The 19,876-nt window shown below is 46.8% G+C and overlaps 1 protein-coding gene across 2 annotated transcripts in view; it reads left to right on the top strand.

Moving 5' to 3' along the window:
* Positions 1-17,685, top strand: part of PRRX2 (paired related homeobox 2) — a 136,998-nt gene extending 119,313 nt beyond the window's left edge. Inside the window, exons 2-4 of one of the 2 annotated variants that reach the window (XM_054998234.1) lie at positions 10,331-10,515; positions 14,460-14,638; positions 16,997-17,685. In XM_054998234.1, the coding sequence (XP_054854209.1) occupies positions 10,331-10,515; positions 14,460-14,638; positions 16,997-17,132 (500 nt within the window). In that variant the 3' untranslated portion in view covers positions 17,133-17,685. Of the gene's footprint in view, positions 1-10,330; positions 10,516-14,459; positions 14,639-16,993 lie in introns of both variants that reach the window. The other variant, XM_054998233.1, reaches the window with a different exon arrangement.
* The last annotated feature ends 2,191 nt before the right edge of the window (positions 17,686-19,876 follow it).

Raw genomic sequence — 19,876 nt, 5'->3', positions numbered from 1 at the left:
ATGTTGGGCCTGCACCCATAAATTCTGACTTTACCCCACCCCCACCCCCAGAGTCCCTCCCCTCCCCAAATCCTAGGCTGCAGAAAAATCTATGAATCTGTTAGCCTGCGTTGGAACTATATTGGCAAGACCAGAATCCAGACTTCTCTCGAGACTGATATCATGGACAGGTCCTGTTAGGCTGTGCCAAGATGCTCAGTCTCCGAGTCCGTTCCCCGGAGGAAAGTGTCAAGGTTCTTTGTCAGTAACAGGATTAGTTAGAAAGATACATTTTCATACTTTCTTTTAAGTATTCTGCCTCACTTATCTGTCTACGAATTGCTCCCAATTATCTGTGCTTTTTAGGATTTATGGATCGTTATTAAAGATTTATTTTAGTCATGATTTTTGATATGAACTGATTGCTTAGACAATCCTACACAAATCGCTGAAGACGGCTGGGTTATTCTGACCAGCTTCTGATAGGGAGCTGACAAAGAGAGAGAAGGGGAGATTGAAGGGGGGGGAAACAGAAGCCCCCAAAGCCTCCAGCTTACCCTTACAAACACACATGTGTGTCCCCCCACCAAAAAACCTCTGGTGTGTAAGACAGCCAGGAGAGAAACATAAAAGGAGGAAGCGGGGTTCTGTTATTGATGGAAGCTTAACTACCAGAGTGACAATCCTAGACAAAAGGGTATGGGGAAGGAAACACTTTTTAAACAGCCAGGCCCCTTGGTTTTCAGCCAGCCTCAGCACAGGACCGCAAAGAATCAAGAGTGTGGTTGTGACAGCTGCTTAGCTTTGAAAACAGAGGACTTTGTGGCTTATGAAGTGGCCCTTCTTGCGTGGCACTCAGTTCTGCAGCCATTGGCCAGGTCAGGGGGGGCATGGGCACAGTCAGGGACAAATGTACCTTTCTTGAGGCCACAAAATACCTTGAACTGTCCCTGCAGACTCTTCCCTCAGACAAGTAAGAATGACCACCAGGTATATAGGTAGGGTTGCCAGCCTCCAGGTAGTGGCTGGAGATTTCCCAGAATTACGACTGATCTCCAGCCAATAGAGACCAGTTTCCCTGGATAAAATGGCTGTTTTGGAGGGTGGAGCCTATAGCATTATACTCTGCTGAGGCCGCTTGCCTCCCCAAACCCCACCCTCTCCAGGTTCCACCCCCCAAATCTCCAGGAATTTCCCAACCCATAGTGGGCAACACTAGTCCCCATAAATTGGGGACTATTAAAATGGTGGCTTTCCTTTCAGATTAGTCTTACCATGCTCCTCCTTCTGCCTTTCATTGTGCCATCACACCATCTGCAGCACTCTAGGAATTTCTTCAGTCTCTTTGGTCTATACCATAGAGATTGGGAGAATTCCTAGAGCACTGTATAGATGTGTCATCATGACTTCCAGTGATTGCCCAGAAGTGACATCACAGTGTCCGTGATGCTCTCCCCCCAAGACCTGCCCCCCAAAGCTCCTGAGGTTGCCAGGCAAAGGCCTGCCACCCGTACTTCAGAATCTTTTCTTGAGACAGCTACAAAGGCTAGAACCCACAAGATCCCCTTAAATCCCCTCTTACACCACTGAAACAAAACTTCCCAGTTTCCCTCCTCTTCTTTCCTTCCTTTCCTCCCTCTCTTGACTCCCACTGTATTGCACTTTAGATCGTACCTCCCCTCTTTGTAGTTATGCAGCATATCAGTGGCTGCTTCCACACACATTGGATAATCCACTTTAAATAATCTTTAGTGAACATTTGAAACTGATTTTCCATGTGTGGAACAAAAAATCCACTTCAAAGGGTGCATTGAAAAGTGCATTGAAAGTGCATTGAAAGTGCATTATTCACCGTGTGTGGAAATGGCCAATTGCAAGATACGACCAAAGGATGAGGTTGGAGGTTGTGATGAATGGCAAGCAGGCCAAGCTTTGCTGGCTTTATTTGCAAACGTCTCACAAACAGTAGGCGACCTGGGGTTCTTTTCTCTCATTTTCACACCTCTTTACCCTCTTGCAAAATCACGCAAAACTCACAAAGGCATCTTCATGGCATGATTTCTGACGTCATTGTACCATGAAACAGAATCAGACGTGAGTTTTGCACAAAGGTAAAGACGTGTGAAAATGGCTAACTAGTTTCTACAGACATTAAGGCCTTTCCCCTGTTCTCAGCCAACTCCCTCCCCTATATATTCCACTCATTCAATGGCTATTTCCTTTGGATTCCACCATACTGGGGGCGGGACCCCTCTTAACAGTGCCAGGATTATTCCATGCACACTCCTTTTCATTTGAGAGCTTCACTGCAGATTTTGAACTGGAAGGCACAACAGGCAGACGGGGAGCCAGTCTGGCATGCTTCAGCTCTGCTTCTTCCAAAGGAGGGGCTCCAAATGGTGTCTTGGCAGTGTTGGATGCCCTTACACCCTCACAAGCTGCCCAAGCGTCTTCATAGGCAGGGATGCCACCTATATACTTAAAGAGCTGAGGGTTCCAGTTCTCCATGCCTTATGGCACCGAAAGCAAATTGCCCCTGCCAGCTAACCAAGGTCCTATGCCAAGGATTGCTCTTTGGCAGAGCAAAGGGTACATTTTGGACTCGGGACATACATTTGATCCTAGAGAACTCCAGGATCCTGTCAGCCAGTCAGCGTTTAACTGTTGGCAACCAAGGAGGCTGAAGCTGATGTTTGAGCCCTGGCAGGGCTTTTTTTCTGGGAAAAGAGGTGGTGGGACTTAGTGGGTTGCCAGCACAGGGGGCAACTACTGGCGAGAGGTGGTGCCCCTGGTACCACATGCGCATGCACAAAGTGCGTGCACGCTTCCGGGACCACGCAATGACGTCACTTTGGGTCAGCTGGAACAAGGGGGGAGAGTTTTTTAAAGTTTAAATCGCCCTCGGTAAAAATGGTCACATGGCCAGTGGCCCCGCCCCCTGATCTCCAGACAGAGGGGAGTTTAGATTGCCCTCCGTGTGCAATCTAAACTCCCCTCTGTCTGGAGATCAGGGGGCGGGGCCACCAGCCATGTGACCATTTTCAAAAGATGCTGGAACTCCGTTCCCCCGCGTTCCAGCTGAAAAAAAGCCCTGAGCCCTGACAAAACAACGAATTGGATTGGCTGCATGAAAAGAGTATTAAAGGTTCTCTTTAGGTTTCTTTCTATATTTTGGGGCTAGGCTGACGGCAGGGCAAGCACCAAAAAGCCAAGAACTCAACCAACCCAATGACACATAATAGTGTGCAAGCCTTCGAGTTCACCAGCTCTCTTCATCAGGTCAGATGTTACAAAATGAAAATGAGGGGGGAGGGGAACCAGATCATGATTTTAAGACCTTGCCATACTAGTATATAGTGGCTCTTCTGGCAAGGCTAAAAGGCAGGGCCGGATCTAGGGTTGCTGGCACCCGGTGCAACCCTTGTCCAGCCCTCTGTGTGCGCGCGCAGCACGTGCGTGCACTCCCAGCACTGTGTGATGATGCCACTCCTGTGACATCATCACACAGGGTGGGAGGCCTGCCTCCCGCGTGGCAAGCCGGCCGCCTCAGTGCCTGGTGTGCCATGGAGCTGGCAGCGGTGGTGCAGGTGTGCGCTGGGACAGCCAGCTTCCCACGGGGGCGGCTCAGCGCAGGGCTAGGAGGCCCTCCACGTGGCTCGCCTGCCTTGTGCCACCTGTGCGGCCAGCCAGCCATCCCAGCGCGTGGTGCGCAGTGGAGCTGGTGGTGGCAACGGCGGCAACGGCATGTGCTGGGGCAGCTGGCTTGCTGCATGGGTGGCTGAGCGCAGGGCTGGGAGGTCCTGCACGCGCGGCAAGCCAGACACCCCATCAGCGAGGCAGGCGAGGGCTTCCCAACGCTGCACTCAGCCTCCCGCATGGCAAGCCGCAGCGCTCTCCTGGCAGCTGGCAGCCGCACCTGGTGCCCCCTCTTTGATAGTGCCAGGGGCAGGCTACCCCCCCTGCCCACCCTCGATCCGGCCCTGCTAAAAGGCAGCTAAGAAATGGTAAGCTGAGAGGGCAAAAGACCGCTGATCAATCCCCTACCTACAGTCTGATGTGGTGCAGTGTAGGAAAGGCTCCGTCGCATTTCTGAGCATGCAGTTCAACTCTCAGGCTGTAAAGGAAGTCACTTGTTTACCAAGAACCATCATGGGAATAAAGAAAAGCAATGTTTTTCCAAACGCATTTTTGGCTAACCGAAGACGTCCCTGCAGGCCTTTTCTGATTTAAGACCGAGTGTAAATGTGTTAAATCCACATTAAGAGCCCTCAGCAGCAGTTGTTTATTTTTGCTAATTTGGACAGCCCAGATCAAATTGGGATTTCATTTGCTAAGGACTAATGTTAATTAATAAAAACTATTTATTTGCTTTGAGGTGCCTGCAGTCTGAGGTTACATTTCCCTGCAATCATTATTTCAAACCAAAACAGAACAACTCTTTCAAAGCTTTGAGGAAAGACGTTAGAAGGGAGTTGCATTTATTTTTCTTCGGAAGAATTTTCAGCTAATGCCCTCCAGGCTATTTTGATCCTTTCAATTATATTGGATAAGAGAAGACTACTAAAGGAAACAGCAATTGAGAAGCCGTGCTAATGGCGAACAAAGGATTTGGCTGGAAAGACACGGAGCTCAGTAAGCTGTCCTTTGCGTTAGGATTCTTTCTTAAATTCTGCTCTTCCAAATTTCTCCCTGGATTTTGGAGTTACAAATGATATTTTTCAAAGTGCAAATGAAGCTCCATCTACAACAAGGAAAGAACATATCTTTCAACAGGGCTTTTGGGGGGGGGAGAGGTGGTGGAACTCAGTGGGTTGCCCTCAGAGAAAATGGTCACATGGGTGGTGGCCCCGCCCCCTGATCTCCAGACAGAGGGGAGTTGAGATTGCCTGAGCGGCGTGGAGGGCAATCTCAACTCCCCTCTGTCTGGAGATCAGGGGGCGGGGCCACCAGCCATGTGACCGTTTTCAAGAGGTTCCGGAACTCCGTTCCCCCGTGTTCCTGCTGAAAAAAACCCTGTCTTTCAACAATTTTTTTAACTGCAATCAAGAGAGAATTCAATTTTTGCTCACAGAAGAATATAAGGTTATAACTTCGATTTGCCCTCATAGCAAGAAAATCTAGAGGGCTTTGTGCAGTGTGTGGCATTGAGAGGAGCACTGGCTATATTTTGATTGTGTTTTGAGGAGCAGGGGCACAACCCACATGCTTTCCATGCAGAAGGCCCAGAATAGATAGTATAGGTGTCATGTGTGCACACACCCATGCCACTGATGTATTCTCTGAACTGATATATTGATCTGATCTGCTTACTGTATTGATCTACTGTATGATTTTATGCCATGCTCACTTCGTGCTTTGTAAGGTAGCCACATGCCATGCCATTCTTGGCTTGCCTGAAAACAAAAGTACTAATGCTGATAACCAGCCTGTTATCTCTGGAAATATGCGGCCGCTGGCCTTGTAGCTGGAACCAAAAACGTAACCATTTCCCAGGGGAGAGAGAAATACTTTGCTTTCTTTGTAATCTTCTGCCGTTTCTATCCAGACTAAGCTATTATGTTCTCACACAGCTTCTTAGATTTTTGCGCCTAAATGCAAACTGCTCCAATGGAGGGGGGAATAGTACTCCCTATATCAATCGTGCCTTTGCTTGTATAATCATTCCTGCCAACCTTTCCCATCTATGGATGTACCCATGAACTTAATGGATCTCTGAATAAAGGCCTTTTCAACCAATGCACTGGAGTGCTTACTGGGAGGGGTCTGGGGGTCTATCTGCCATGGACTGCCGTCCTTAGAACTGACAATAGGACTGACAAAGTTAGAATTGACTGCCAGTGAAATGCATGTTTTGTATGCAGACCGTCACAGGTTCAGTCCCCATTATCTCCGTTTCCAGGACTGCCTGGAGGAAATGTTGAGAAATGACCCTTCTCTATAAAAATCTGCTTCTTAGCTAGATGGATCGGTGTTCTCACAATATAAAACCAGCGCTTCATATTCAACCAAGTGATGACTCTGGTGATGATAATAAACCAGTCTAAGGGTGGAAATACACATTACTAAGTACCTAGGATGCTCAAGTGAACCTTATTTCACGTGTCTCCTCGCCAACTTTCCATGCACTTGCTCTCACAGTCACACTTCAGTTTGCTACAGGTGAATACATTCACATGTTCGATATCAGTTCCTCTTCAATTGCTAGAAGTATCCCAGTTTCCCCCACATCCATTCATTGAAATGCAGATCTTGATGCTTTCTCCTACCTTAAAGACCTGTAAATTGGCAAGTCAAAGGAACCTACAGTACTTGTTTCCACAGTGAAAACAGAGCTGAATTATTGCTCTGCCCTCTAGAATCACTTGCAGATGCAGTCACACAAAGGGAGCTCCCATGAGAGTAGGGCTGCCAGGTCACCTTACCCTCCTGGCAGGAGAGGGAAGACATGGCTCCTACCAGGGCTTTTTTTCTGGGAAAAGAGGTGGTGGAACTCAGTGGGTTGCCCTCAGAGAAAATGGTCACATGGCTGGTGGCCCCGCCCCCTGATCTCCAGACAGGGGGAGTTGAGATTGCCCTCCGCGCCATGTGGCGCGGAGGGCGATCTCAACTCCCCTCTGTCTGGAGATCAGGGGGCGGGACCACCAGCCATGTGACCATTTTCAAGAGGTTCCGGAACTCCATTCCACCATGTTCCCACTGAAAAAAAGCCCTGGCTCCTACCTTCTTCTTCATGTCTTCATGTTTCCCTCTCGTGCACACAGTCCCATGGCTGCATGATGACGTCACTTCCGATGACATCGCCGCACATCCACAGGAGTGCACGCATGCTTCACAGCAGGCTGATTTGAGCTTCGAACAGGCCCAATTCAACCCATCTGGGGCCCCAATTAGCCTGCAGTAAAGCGTGGGAGTACCCTGGATGGCGGCACATTGATCTCAGTGACGTTGTCACACCACCCTGGGAGCACACCCGAGAGGCCCGTTCTTGTGCCTTCCTCCCCAACCAGCCAGGTAAGTGGAGGCAGGGGGTGGAGGGCAAAAGTGAGGGCTCCCCCACCCCCACTGGAGGAATGGGATCCCTATGTGAAAGCGGCATTCACGTGCAAGAACAGCCTGCATGTGAATTGAGGAGGACTACATATAAAATCCTGCACTTGAGCATCCCCAGGTAATTTGCAACATGTATTTCTTCTCTAACTAGAGCTGGCATTCCAGAAGCCAAGCTAGCAGGCAGGTGCCCACAGGAGAAGGCCAGAACTTGAGGTTGTTAAGGGGCTGGTGGAAACTTATCAAACCCCTTGTTGCCACCTGACAAAAGCTGAATAAGGAGCTGCAGTGGAACATGCTGGCCTGCTACAGTATATCAAATGAGCAGCACTCTGTCTTAACAGGTGTTCACAATGGTGGAGTCAGGAAGACGTCTGGTAGGATCCTGTTTGTGTCATCTTGGAAGTCTTGCTTCCTTTCGCCCTGCTATCAGAAATCAGGCAGATATGGTAACACGTGACCTTCATGGATCATGGATGTTACATCGTGGTTTCTAATATGTTCTCAGTATGCTCATTCACTTGGCACTGACCGTTATGTTTTCAGCACCGTGTCGAAGTTCGTTTATTTGTCAGGTATTTTGTCAATTGGTTTTTAGTGTACTTTTCTGCTTTTTAAAATGTTACATGCTTTTATTGTTGTTATGTTGCGAGACAGGGTAGTTTTTCAGAACTTCCAATCTTATTCCAGGATATTATGCTCTCTTCTCTTGTTTCAAAACACCTTTTAGATTTTGCCAATTTTTAGCTTTTTGGATTTAGGATCTGATTTGATAAGACGTTTGTTCTTTTAAACTGCAGGCTGCATCTCTTCTGTTGCAAAAGAAAATGCAAACACAGTGGAAAGTTGCAGGATACAAATCTTTGTAAATGTAAATATATATGTTTGGAATCACAGGCACTTCTCGACAACAGTTCAGTTCAGAATGTTCCACCTTTATTTTTTCCATATAAAAAATGGTTCTCCACTCCATGAGGGCTTTGCCATTTTATCTTTACAAAAAGCTGACAAGGTAGGACAGGGGAAGGTCCTCCAATACATTTAGCAGCTGGACAAAGATTTTACTCAGCTCTCTTGAGTCTAAGCCCAGGAGTCCCTCTTTCTCAATACAGAAGCTCATGAACTTGAGATTTCATTCCATAACATCATCTTTCCCTAAATAAATATTGGGAGCTAAGAAAAATATGGTGCCGTTCTATTTTTTGAATTTCCATAATGAGCAAGTCATATTCTGGAGGAAAGCCTTTAAACTTCTGAGAATTTTGGAAAATTCAGTTTAAGTATCTTTTCCTCCTGTGGGTCCAATATACTTTTGAAATCTTTGCCCTGTGGAAAAATAATAGGAGAGAACTAGACCGATGAGGAGTTAACTTGGAATTCAAGTTAGGGGACTTGGTGGAAAGAGGTTGTAAGGACTTGGTTGCACCCAGAATTTGGATGGAGGAAGGACTGAAGCCAGTCTATAGATTTAGAAGAATCATGTGTACCACTTAAGAATGCAAGGAAGAAGTCACATGACTCCAGGGGCCACTTCATAGAAAAAGAGCTGGAGGAACTCATTAGCATAGCTCATTAGCATATGCCACGCCCCTTGACATTGCCAGAAGTGTGCCATTAGCATAACCGATTTGCATATGCCACCCCCCCTGACATCACCTATCCTGGCTGTTTTGGACCCAATCCTGGCCATTCAGGGCCAAAATTGGGCCCAAAATGGCAAAAAGGGACTGGAGCGCAAGTGGAGCGCAAGTGAACAGGGAGGAATACACACGAGTCTGTTCACTTGCCGTTCAAGTGACATTCATCACTTGTAGCTTGGCTCTCAGTATTCATCTCTCTTTTAAGAAGAGGAACTAGGTTTCCTTGCTTTTAGAATGTTTCGGGTGGGTAACCATGTTGGTCTGCGATAGAAGAACAAGGTCCGGGTCCAATAGGACCAACTAGATTTCTGAGGTACGAACTCATTCCCTGGAAATGTAGTTGGCCTTTAAGATGCTATAGGACCCAGATCTTGCCTTTAGAAAGTAATTCCTACATTCTAAACACCATACTTTTTGCAGCCATAAAGTCTAGTAATTTGATTCTTTTTTAAAAAATGGGAAATTGACACAGCCCGGAAGCTGAATTTTTGCACCTAATGTCTCATTCTATGCCTTTTCTCTGTGTTTGTAAACTCCATACTCTTCTGTATATCTGCGGGCTGCAGTGCTAGTCCCAGCTGTGGGTGAGAGACGGCAAACTGCGAAAGCCAAAGGTCTCTTGAAAGCCAGAGAACAGGGCCCTCGCTCATATCACTTTTACAGGTTCCATGCCTTCTGCTGGTAACATTTCCTGACAGCATGGTGAGGGCCCTATTAGTGAGCAATTCTCCAGGCAGGCCAGAGTTCCCCACATCACAGCCGCTAAAAGTTGACATACAGCAGAGGAATCCAGGGAACAAATCAAAGGGCTGTCATAAAACTATTCCAAATTTCAAAACCATTCCAAAATAACTCCTTTTCCCGCCATTAGGGAACAAATGGAAGCCAGATGTTTGCCTAGCAGAAAGTGCGCTGGATAGTATTTCAGTGGAGAATTAAACTAAAATGCATGCATGCATATGCACACAGTCCTTTGGCACAAACCCTTAACCCTCTTCCCCTAAGTTTGTATAAATGAATAAACATATACCCCCCTCCCCTCTTCTACCCCAGCCTCCATCTTCTTTCCTTCCCCCATTGCCTCCATCAGTCACATTTTAGATTGTATGCTTCTTGGGGCAAGGACCTATTGCTGTCATCTTATGCTGTAAGCTGCTGGAAAGTGAGGGGTGGAAAAGCAGCTACTTGCATGTGGGTGAAAGCCATATAGTGCCCAGTTCAGTTCAAACGTTTTATTGCATTCGCTCAGAAGCCGTAGCCAAAAATACAGTTCCAACCAATGGCAACCATTCAAGTAAAGCAAGTGGTTCTGTGAGTTTGCAGATTGCGAGTTGCGATCTGCTGTTAGGTGATGTGAGGCCGTTGTCTCAGGTGGCATTTGGGTGGGGGGCCATCACCCACTACTATTTCTGCCTGCACCCAAGATTCAGAAAAAGTAATCCTCCTTGCCCTCTCTCCTCCAGCCCTTTTTAAAAACCGCAACCCATGCCAGCCCTAGAGATCTTCCCCAAGTCTCATGAGATTCTTTCCCCTCACAAGCATACAGCCATCATTTCACTGCCTAAAACTTCCAGAGGAAACTGCAGGGTTGGCTAGGAATCCAAACAATGGTCGAATTCTTGCACTATGCACTATGTACCAAACGTTTTTGTTCCCCCCCATAGGAGAGAGCTTGAGCCCGACCCGCAGCTCCGCCAAGCGGAAGAAGAAGCAAAGGAGGAACCGCACAACCTTCAACAGCAGCCAGCTCCAGGCACTGGAGAGGGTGTTCGAGAGGACGCACTATCCGGATGCCTTTGTACGGGAGGAGCTGGCACGGAGGGTGAGCCTCAGTGAAGCCAGAGTGCAGGTGAGAGGGGTGGGCAAGGGACACAGCAAGAGCGCATGCGCCCTGTCGCTGCCCATCAAAGGTCTTCACCAGGGCTTTTTTTCCAGCTGGAACACGGGGGAACGGAGTTCCGGCACCTCTTGAAAATGGTCACATGGCCGGTGGCCCCGCCTCCTGATCTCCAGACAGAGGGGAGTTGAGATTGCCCTCCGCGCCGCTGGCGCCGGAGGGCAATCTAAACTCCCCTCTGTCTGGAGATCAGGGGGCGGGGCCACCGGCCATGTGACCATTTTTGCCGAGGGCGATTTAAACTTTAAAAAACTCCCCCCTTGTTCCAGCTGACCCAAAGTGACGTTATTGTGTGGTCCTGAGTTCCACCACTGAGTTCCACCACCTCTTTTCCCAGAAAAAAAGCCCTGGTCTTCATACTGAGTATCCAAATTACCAAGGAGGGCTCCTATTTTTCCAATCTCCACTCTGGTAAATTTGGGCATGCCATTTTTTAAAAAATTAAAATTGATACTGGTTGTTGCTAGACACCAGATCCTTGATTTCAGTGCCCCCCTCTTCCATTCTTTGGAAGTTAAATCTCAGAAGAGAGGGCACTTGCGCCTCTAGTGTGTGTGCCTGTAAATTCATGCTCTTAGAGCCAAAACACAGGAGAAGAAATACCCAGGTTCAGCACGTGTTCTCTTACCTCAAGGTTTGCCGGGATCTGTAGGCGTCCTGGAAGCTTAAAGTTTAGCATTTACAGAGCAGAAGGAAGGGAAATACAGGCGCCTGTATTTCCCTTCCCCTTCCTGCTGCTCTGTAAATGCTAAACTTGTTCTCTTACCTCAAGGTTTGTTGGGAAGTGTAGGTGTCTTGGAAGCTTAAAGTTTAGCATTTACAGAGCAGCAGGAAGGGAAATACAGGCACCTGTATTTCCCTTCCCCTTCCTGCTGCTCTGTAAATGCTAAACTTGTTCTCTTACCTCAAGGTTTGTTGGGAAGTGTAGGTGTCTTGGCAGCTTAAAGTTTAGCATTTACAGAGCAGCAGGAAGGGGAAGGGAAATACAGGCGCCTGTATTTCCCTTCCTGCTGCTCTGTAAATGCTAAACTTTAAGCTTCCAGGACGCCTGCAGATCCCGGCAAACCTTGAGGTAAGAGAACACGTGCTGAACCTGGGTATTTCTTCTCATGTGTTTTGGCTCTTAGGCTCTCTCAGGGCCAAGCTAGAAGTGACGAATTACACGTGAATGGCGAGTGAACTCATGTGTATTCCTCCCTGTTCACTTACTCTCCACTTGCACTCCACTCGATCACTACCAGCCAAGCTACAAGTGATGCTTGACACAGGTTGGACACTTGTCCCCTCAAGTTTTGATGGGAAATGTAGGCGTCCTGGTCTTGCAGCTTGGCTCTCTGACTGCTGTCCAATGGACATTTCAACTGTCACTTGTCGAACATTCCACCAAGCTGCCTACATTTCCCATCAAAACTTGAGGGAAGCTGACAAGTGTCCAACCTGTGTCAGGCGTCACTTGTAGTTTGGACATGATCCACTCTACGTGATCGAGTGTAGTACAAGTGAACAGGGAGGAATACACGTGAGTCTGTTCACTTGCCATTCAAGTGTAATTCGTCACTTCTAGCTTCAGTTGCTGCAATTATATAAGACAGTTATTTGTTTTCCCAGTGAATCTTCAGAGAGATGCTGTTAGCTCTGAAATCAGTATACAAATGGATCTGGCAAAAGGAGGAAAGCTTTTGACAATGTATAGTAGTGGGAAAGGGGTGGTGGTGGATCCAGTAGCAATCTTTAGGGATGTCATGCATACCCAAGAATGTCCCTATTCTGTCTGTGAAATGTCAACAGATACAGAGCTCTGGCAGGGGTATGGCACCCCACTGAGTGTCAAAGCTAGACCAGAGCTGTGGGTGGTCTCAGTTGACTCTTTCAATAGGAAAGAACAAGAGCCCAGTAGCATCTATAAGGCTAACAAAATTTGTGGTAGGGTGTGAGCTTTCGTGAGCCACAGCTCACTTCTTCAGATACAGCTAGAATGTGAGTCCATCTGTCCATATATCTTGGAGAGTGGCGTGATTGCAGAAGCCAAATGACAATAGCAGGCGTGATTGGATAGGGTGGGATATGCAGAGGGGTGGTGGGTGTGGAGAAATCAGCATTGGTAATGAGACAGGAAGCCAAGGTCTCGATTCAGTCCAGGGGGATGCATTGTCTTGAGCTTCATTATCAGTTGCAGTTCAGCAGTCTCTCCCCAGTTGCTGAATTGCAACTGAAAACAGAGCTCAAGACAATGCATCCACCTGGACTGAATTGAGACCTTGGCTTCCTGTCTCATTACCAGAGTTAATTTCTCCACACCCACCACCTCTCTGCATACCCCACCCTATTCAATCACACCTGCCATTGTCATTCACCAGCTATTATCATTCAGCTTCTGCAATCACTCCACTCTCCAAGATATAAGGACAGATGGACTCACATTTTAGCTGTATCTGAAGAAATGACCTGTGGCTCACGAAAGCTCATACGCTACCACAAATTTTGTTAATCTTATAGGTGCTACTGGACTCTTGCTCTTTTCTATTGCTACAGACAAACACAGCTACCCATCCTGGCTCTTTCAGTTAAGGGTCTCTAAGGTGAGTAGCTTAATAAGGAGTTTATAGGTTCAGGAATCCAGAGGCTTTGTGCTGCCTGCCGCTTGCAACAGGGGAGATACTGTCGTTTCCTTTGATAGCCCTCTGCATTCAATATTAGACTACCCCATTTGATTGCTGCCTTGGGAGCACAGTATGTACAAAGTGTCGATTTGCATTTCTTTAAGGTGTGAGAAAGTGTCAAGATCAGCATTTCAACGAATGGAGGTGGAAAGTGGGAGAAACTGGGATACTTTTAGAAGTTGAGGAGGAACTGATATCAAACACATGACACAGAGCAAACTGAAGTGTTACTGTGCGATCAAGTGCATGGAGAATTGGAGGGGGGACACGTGAAATGAGGTTCACTTGAGCGTCCCTAGGTATTTAGTAATGTGTAGAGAGACTCACAGATAAAGCAAGAGAACAGATGCAATTTAAGGGACTGGCAAAACTGCTCCATCCTCCGCTTGTCCCTAGGTTTCATCCTAACAACAGCCCTGTGAGTAGGGTTGCCAGCTCCAGGTTTGGAAATTCCTGGAGATTTGGAGGGTGGCGCCTGGAGAGGTCAGGGGTTGAGGAGGAGAGGGACCTCATTAGTGTATAATTCCATGAAGCCCCCCTCCAAAGCAGCCATTTTCTCCAGGGGAACTGATCTCTGTGGCCCGGAGATCAATTTTAATGCCGGGAAATCTCCAGCCCCCACCTGGAGGCTGGCAACCCTAGTAGTGAGGTAGGTTAAGCAGAGAGAGGAAGTGATCAGCTGACGTTCCTCTGCTGAGCTCCAGAGCAGAATAGGACATTTGAGCCCAGGTATCCCCAGTCCCCATCCAACATACTAACCACAAAAATTATTAAGAAACAACCCGAGAGGAGAAAAAAACTCCTTCTATGCTCATCTGCACAAAACCCCAATTTCCACGGCACAACACATATCCAACTGCACATTAGAATAAACTCAAAAGCATGAGCAACTTGAAAACTGTACAGTGTTGTTGAGGGGGAGCACATCAGCGATGAAGGAGAAAGAAATCAGTTTGGAATTGGCTGGCAAAGGGGTTACAAGGAGACAGAAGCTGTTAGCAAGCCACTGAGGCTGCTGTGAAGCTAGGATGGCCTGCGCTCTTGTATCTGTGCACCTGTTTTGCCTGAACATTTAATACCATAAATCTTTGTCAATGTCATCATGAAATTGCCACTGATTGGAAAGAAGGAGCGTGAAATCACAAAGAGTTCACCGAAACAGTGTCCTATTTCTATGCATCCAACCTTTGCCCTGGTTTGTCGATCGGGTAAGCAGATTTTTCTTCTCTCCAACAGGTATGGTTTCAAAACCGAAGGGCCAAATTCCGCCGTAATGAAAGAGCCATGCTAGCCAACAGGTCAGCCTCTCTTCTCAAATCCTACAGCCAAGATGCAGCCATTGAACAACCCATGGCCCCCCGACCTACCACCCTGAGCCCAGACTATCTCTCCTGGTCTACCACATCCCCATACAGGTAAGTTCAAATCCCGTGTGTCCCAAAACACAGCTACCCAAGGGGGCTTTTAAAGCTAGTAAGTAAGAATCACAACAGTGTTCCAGTTAACCTGATGTCAGGAAAAGGATATGTTTCCTTCCCCCAAAGATGCTTACTTTTCTGGGTAAAGCAAAGAAAGCACCATTCTAAAAACCGAGCATCCTTCATTTCAATGGAAATGCAATTTACGAGTGTAAACCCATATCTTTATCAATGACCAGGAATTGAAAATTAAGTTATCTGTTAGATTAGATTAGTGCAATGGGTTTGGATCTTTAAAAGCATAAGGTGTGTTTTTTGAATTAATCTTCCACTCCTTTATTGATGCAGCACCAAATTCCTCTCCTCCTTATTTCTGATTTTAGAGATTTCTAAAACTAATTCTTGAATTGGAGCATGCCCAGCTGACCTCAGTCTCTACTCTTCAGTTGCATCTCTTTCCCCTTTATCTACATGTCTATTGATAACACCACAAAGAAATCTTAATGTGATCATATGTCCAACTGCATCAAAAATGTTTGTTGCCCTTTATCAACGCACACAAGCACACATGTACATCAATAAAATCCCACACCAAGGAAGCCTGATGCAATTATGTGTATCATCACACCAGGGTGTTTTTTGCAGTGTTTTGTTACTGCAATGTTTTATCAGTGATTGCATACAAGAAAGACACAGGGTACTGGAAAGTTGTGACAAATTACTCGTGTACAGCGTTCTGTGCCAAATTTGGAAATAAATAGTGAAACCGTAGAGGATTCCTAATGCACCACTTCTTTGGAAGCAAGACTGGGCAATTTCAAGTTGCAGAATTCGGGTAGAAATCTAGATGATTCTAGAAGCAAATCTGAAAATTAAATGGAGAAAAATTCACAGAAAAATTGTTTTGTTTGATCACTAGAAAGAGGAAAAGTGGGAGTAGGCTCTACTGCCTCAACATCAACCAGTTTCCAAGCCCCCACCAAGGCAGTTCATTCTTAATATCCTCAGCTGACCCATTTTTATGCGCTTCCCCCAAATTTCCTCTAGCAATGTTCACATGAGCTGACTTCCCCAATGCTGCCCTCATGTGGCGCTTGCTTAAACCATGTTCCACCCTGGCCCCATTCAGGTGTCCAGTGTTTCAATAGCCAAACCTGCCAAGCCTTTAATAATGTCCCAGACAGCTAGGCCTCCCATTTACCCGCCTAACATGGGGAATTACCAGCTGCCTGCCCCAATTTTCTGTCCTCCAAGGAATTGGAAGGGGAAAAAATGGAGGAAAAAAGTTGAAGAAAAAATATGAGGAAAAAATGGCCTCCACATAGAGTCTCCCTACACATTACTAAGTAGAGATGCTGAAGTGAAACTCATTTCACATGTCCCCACCCTTCAACTTTCCATGCACTCTCTCACACAGTCACACTTCAGTTTGCTGTGCATGAATTCATTCACGTTTGATATTAGCTGCTAAAGGTATCCCAGTTTCCCCCACATCCATTAATTGAAATGCAGATCTTGACACTTTCTCACACCTTAAAGAAATGCAAATTGGCAATTCAAAGGAGCCTACAGTACTTGTTCTCACAGCAAAAACAGAGCTGAATTGGTGCATTGCTCTCTGGAATCACTTGCAGATGCAGTCACACTAATGGAGCTCCCATAGAAATGTTATTTATGTGCTCAGAGCAAGAACAGCCTGCATGTGAACTGAGGACTACACATACAATCCTGAGTGTCCCTAGGTACTTAGTAATGTGTAATAACACTATGGTCTTTACCTCAGGGACTAAAGGAGGTGGCACAGAAGTGAGATCACATCCTCCTCAAACCCCAGGCGTCTCCCCCCAAATCTCCCAACATTTGCCAAAACTGCACTGGGAATTAGGGGTGTGCATTTCAGGTTTCTGATTTGGGGTTTTAATCCGAATTGGGCTGGATTCGGATTAATTCGGTATTTCCGAAAAGGCCCCAGCACTGCGGAGCTGATTTGGAAAAACCAAAGCAAAGCTTTCCAAAGTGCTTTGGAATGCTTTGGAAAGCTTCAGGTAGAGCGGCAACAGACACAGCACTTTTCTTGCTGTTTGCAAACAACAAGAAAAGTGCTGCTTTGAGCTCTACCCAAAGCTTTCCAAAGAAGTTTTAATACCCGAATCCCAAAGCCACTTGCAACTTTGGGATTCAAGTTTTCCCAGATCTTTTCCCCACTTCAGTAAACCCGAAGTGGGAAATCCAAATCTTTTTGAGGTGCACACCCCTACTTGGAACCCTAACTACATTCGCTTTGGAGACTAACAACACTTCTCCCATGGTTTTCTCTTTTGTCTCTCTCCTTGCACCGGCCTCCATTTCTAGCAGCACAGTGCCTTCCTACAGTTCCAGTGGTGCCACTACACCCACCCAAGGGGTGAACATGGCCAACAGCATTGCCAGCCTACGCCTCAAAGCCAAAGAGTTCAGCCTTCATCAGAACCAGGTGCCCACTGTGAACTGACAGCAGAGGCATACAGCATTTGGAATCCTGCCTCTTTGTCTAGCACGTCTAGTTGGGATGTACTCCTGCCACACATACCAGCATAAATTCCAGATGACCTCTGTGATTCTCACACCAGCAACACCAGATTTCATTGTGCAGTCTCTTTGTTTCCTGCTGAAGACAGAGTGAGTTTCGACAAACCCGGTTATAAATTCTGTGGACCTCCCTTGGTAAGGAGGTGAGAGTTTCCACCTCATTATGCTTAAAAAGCTTTTTTAAAAAATAGAAGGCCTATGAACTCTCCAGGAAGAAAGAGATCGAGTTAACCTGAACAAATTTGCTCAAAAGTACCAAAAAACAGACTCACGACCCAAACATGGATTTAATTTGAATGCAAAGCATCTGGATGCCCAAAGAACTTCCAAGCGCTTGTAGGAACAGAAGCTGGAAAAGTAACCAGATTACCCCCATGATTCACTCACCCCCCCCCCATTTGTCCAAAAGTTTGGCTGACTTTGGTTATACAAAAAGTGGCACAATCTAGGCTAATAAACCAGTGTTTGAATTGACATCGACAGACTGACTGCAGTGCTTGAAAAAGAAAGACTTTTTTCCCCAAGTGGGGAATTCAGCTGTCCAAAACCCTGCTGTACATATTCATTAGCCCATTCCTGTATTGTGCGATTGTATGTTTAGAAGTAGGCTGCAACATAATGTTGCTCTGAAATAGATGATGCATCTCTTCACTCTCTCACTTACCCCTCTTCACTTAAAAATTCCAACTAGTTAAAAGATCATGGAGGTTACTTGAGAGGATCCTGCCCACTATGGTTATGTGCTAGCTGCTCGGGTTCTCATGTTATGGGAGACCCTCTCCTCCCCTCCCCTGGAGGGATCCAAGATGAAAATGGAAATGTTCAGTTCTAAGGAAGGAGAGGATCCATCCACCCCCTGGCAGCTGGGGACTGGTTATGTTTTGTGTCCACCATATTGGTCCATGTGAGGTTTGTGGAGATGCTGGCCTTATCCACAAAGGCCTGACCTCCTCGTACCTGTAAGGATCCACCTGTCAGCAACCCACCTACCATTCAACCCTGATCTTGGAGGAAAGGAACTGATTTGCAGTATTTTGCTCAGTTGATATGCATAATATTAAGAAGTCCAGTTCTGTCCTTTCTCAGCCCAACCCACCAATCACAACCAACGGCAGCTGCAAACATGCAGGTATTCCATGTGTGAATCTCCATGGCACCCCTCTGGGGCCCATAGCTGAGGCAGAAAGGAGAGCAGGTTTAGAAGAAGGAGCCAAGATAAAAACATTTGAGATGCACTGGGGAAAGCCTGGGGGTGCCATGAAGGTATGGCAGGTAGAATGTGTTAGAATGCTCACCTAGGATCCCCCAGGAGCCCACGTGTCTCTGGCCAGTTCTCTGGTTTTACATACTGGGCTTGTGTTGGTATATCAGAGAGCTAAACCACATGAGACGCCCAGCACGTGTTCTTCACATGTCAGGTTCCCGCAGGTTTACATGGGAAGTGTAGTCAACCCCGTCCTCGAGCTCCTGGAGGAAAACCCAAGCGGAGCAGTTTTTTGCAAGAGAGAGAAGTGTCTCTTGCAAAAAATTTGCTCTGCTCTGGTTTTCCTCCAGGAGCTTGGGGGCGGTGCTGACTACACTTCCCACATAAACTTGTGGGGAAACAACACGTGAAGAACACGTGCTGGGTGTCTCGTGTAGTTTGGCTCAGAGTCACAGACCCCTTCCTTTACAAAAGGGTGGCCATTTCACCTGAATTAATAACAAGGAAACTGCCAGGACCCTGTTGCTGCTGCACTAACAATGGGGAAATCATAAAATCCTGTCCCCATAGAGAAGATAAAACATGGCATTAGCCAATTGGAGTCTTTGAAAAACAGCCTGGCTTAGTGATAATGATGTCGTTTCACAGCCAATCAGAATTGACTCTGGAACCCTTCGAAGTCACATCGGAGGAAGAGGGCTTCGAATTTTAGAGACGACATTGCAACTAATTGTAGTGGCGAAGATTGGTGCTGCCTCTGCTGCTGAAATGCCAGGAACTTCTCAAAAGATGTGCCTTCTTTCTGAAGTGCCCATTGCAAATAAAAATGTCCCAAATGATAACCAATTAGGGAAGTAAAAACGACAGGAGAAAACAATTCCTGAAATGAATATCCGCCCCATTTCAGCTCAGCCTCAATACAAAAATACTCACAGAACAGTCTCTTAAACTGCAACTGCTTCATTTCTGTTCACAGACATGCCAGGTGCTTATCAATAGCAGGCAAACTCCTAGCAATCCATGGCTCTGCCCGATGATCTCCAGCTGATCGATGAGAGGAGGCAGGCCAGGGAAATGGGCCAAACACAGTTTTAGGCCAATTTCTCATGGTACAATGCCATCGCTTCTGGGTCACACCAGGAAGAACGGGTGGCTGGAGATCTGGAATTGCAACAAATCTCCAGGCAACATAGATCAGTTCCCCTGGAGAAAATGGATGCTTTGGAAAGTGGATTCTATGGTATTATACCTACTCAAGGTCCCTCTTCAGGGTCCATTCCCAAATCTCTAGGAATTTCCCAACCTGAAGCTGGCAGACCTACCAGGAAGAGATGTTATTTATCAGGGCCATGGGAGCATGTGTGGGTACTATGGATATGGGTAAGCACCCACTGCCCCCCCCCCCAGTTGCCAGACGGACAACTCTAATTCACTAATGGTAGTAGGCCTCAGAACCTCGGGCC

This window comes from Eublepharis macularius, chromosome 14 (assembly GCF_028583425.1).
Source record: "Eublepharis macularius isolate TG4126 chromosome 14, MPM_Emac_v1.0, whole genome shotgun sequence".
Lineage (NCBI taxonomy): Eukaryota > Metazoa > Chordata > Lepidosauria > Squamata > Eublepharidae > Eublepharis > Eublepharis macularius.
Note: the sequence above shows the minus strand (reverse complement) of the source record. Positions and strands in the feature narration are given on the sequence as shown.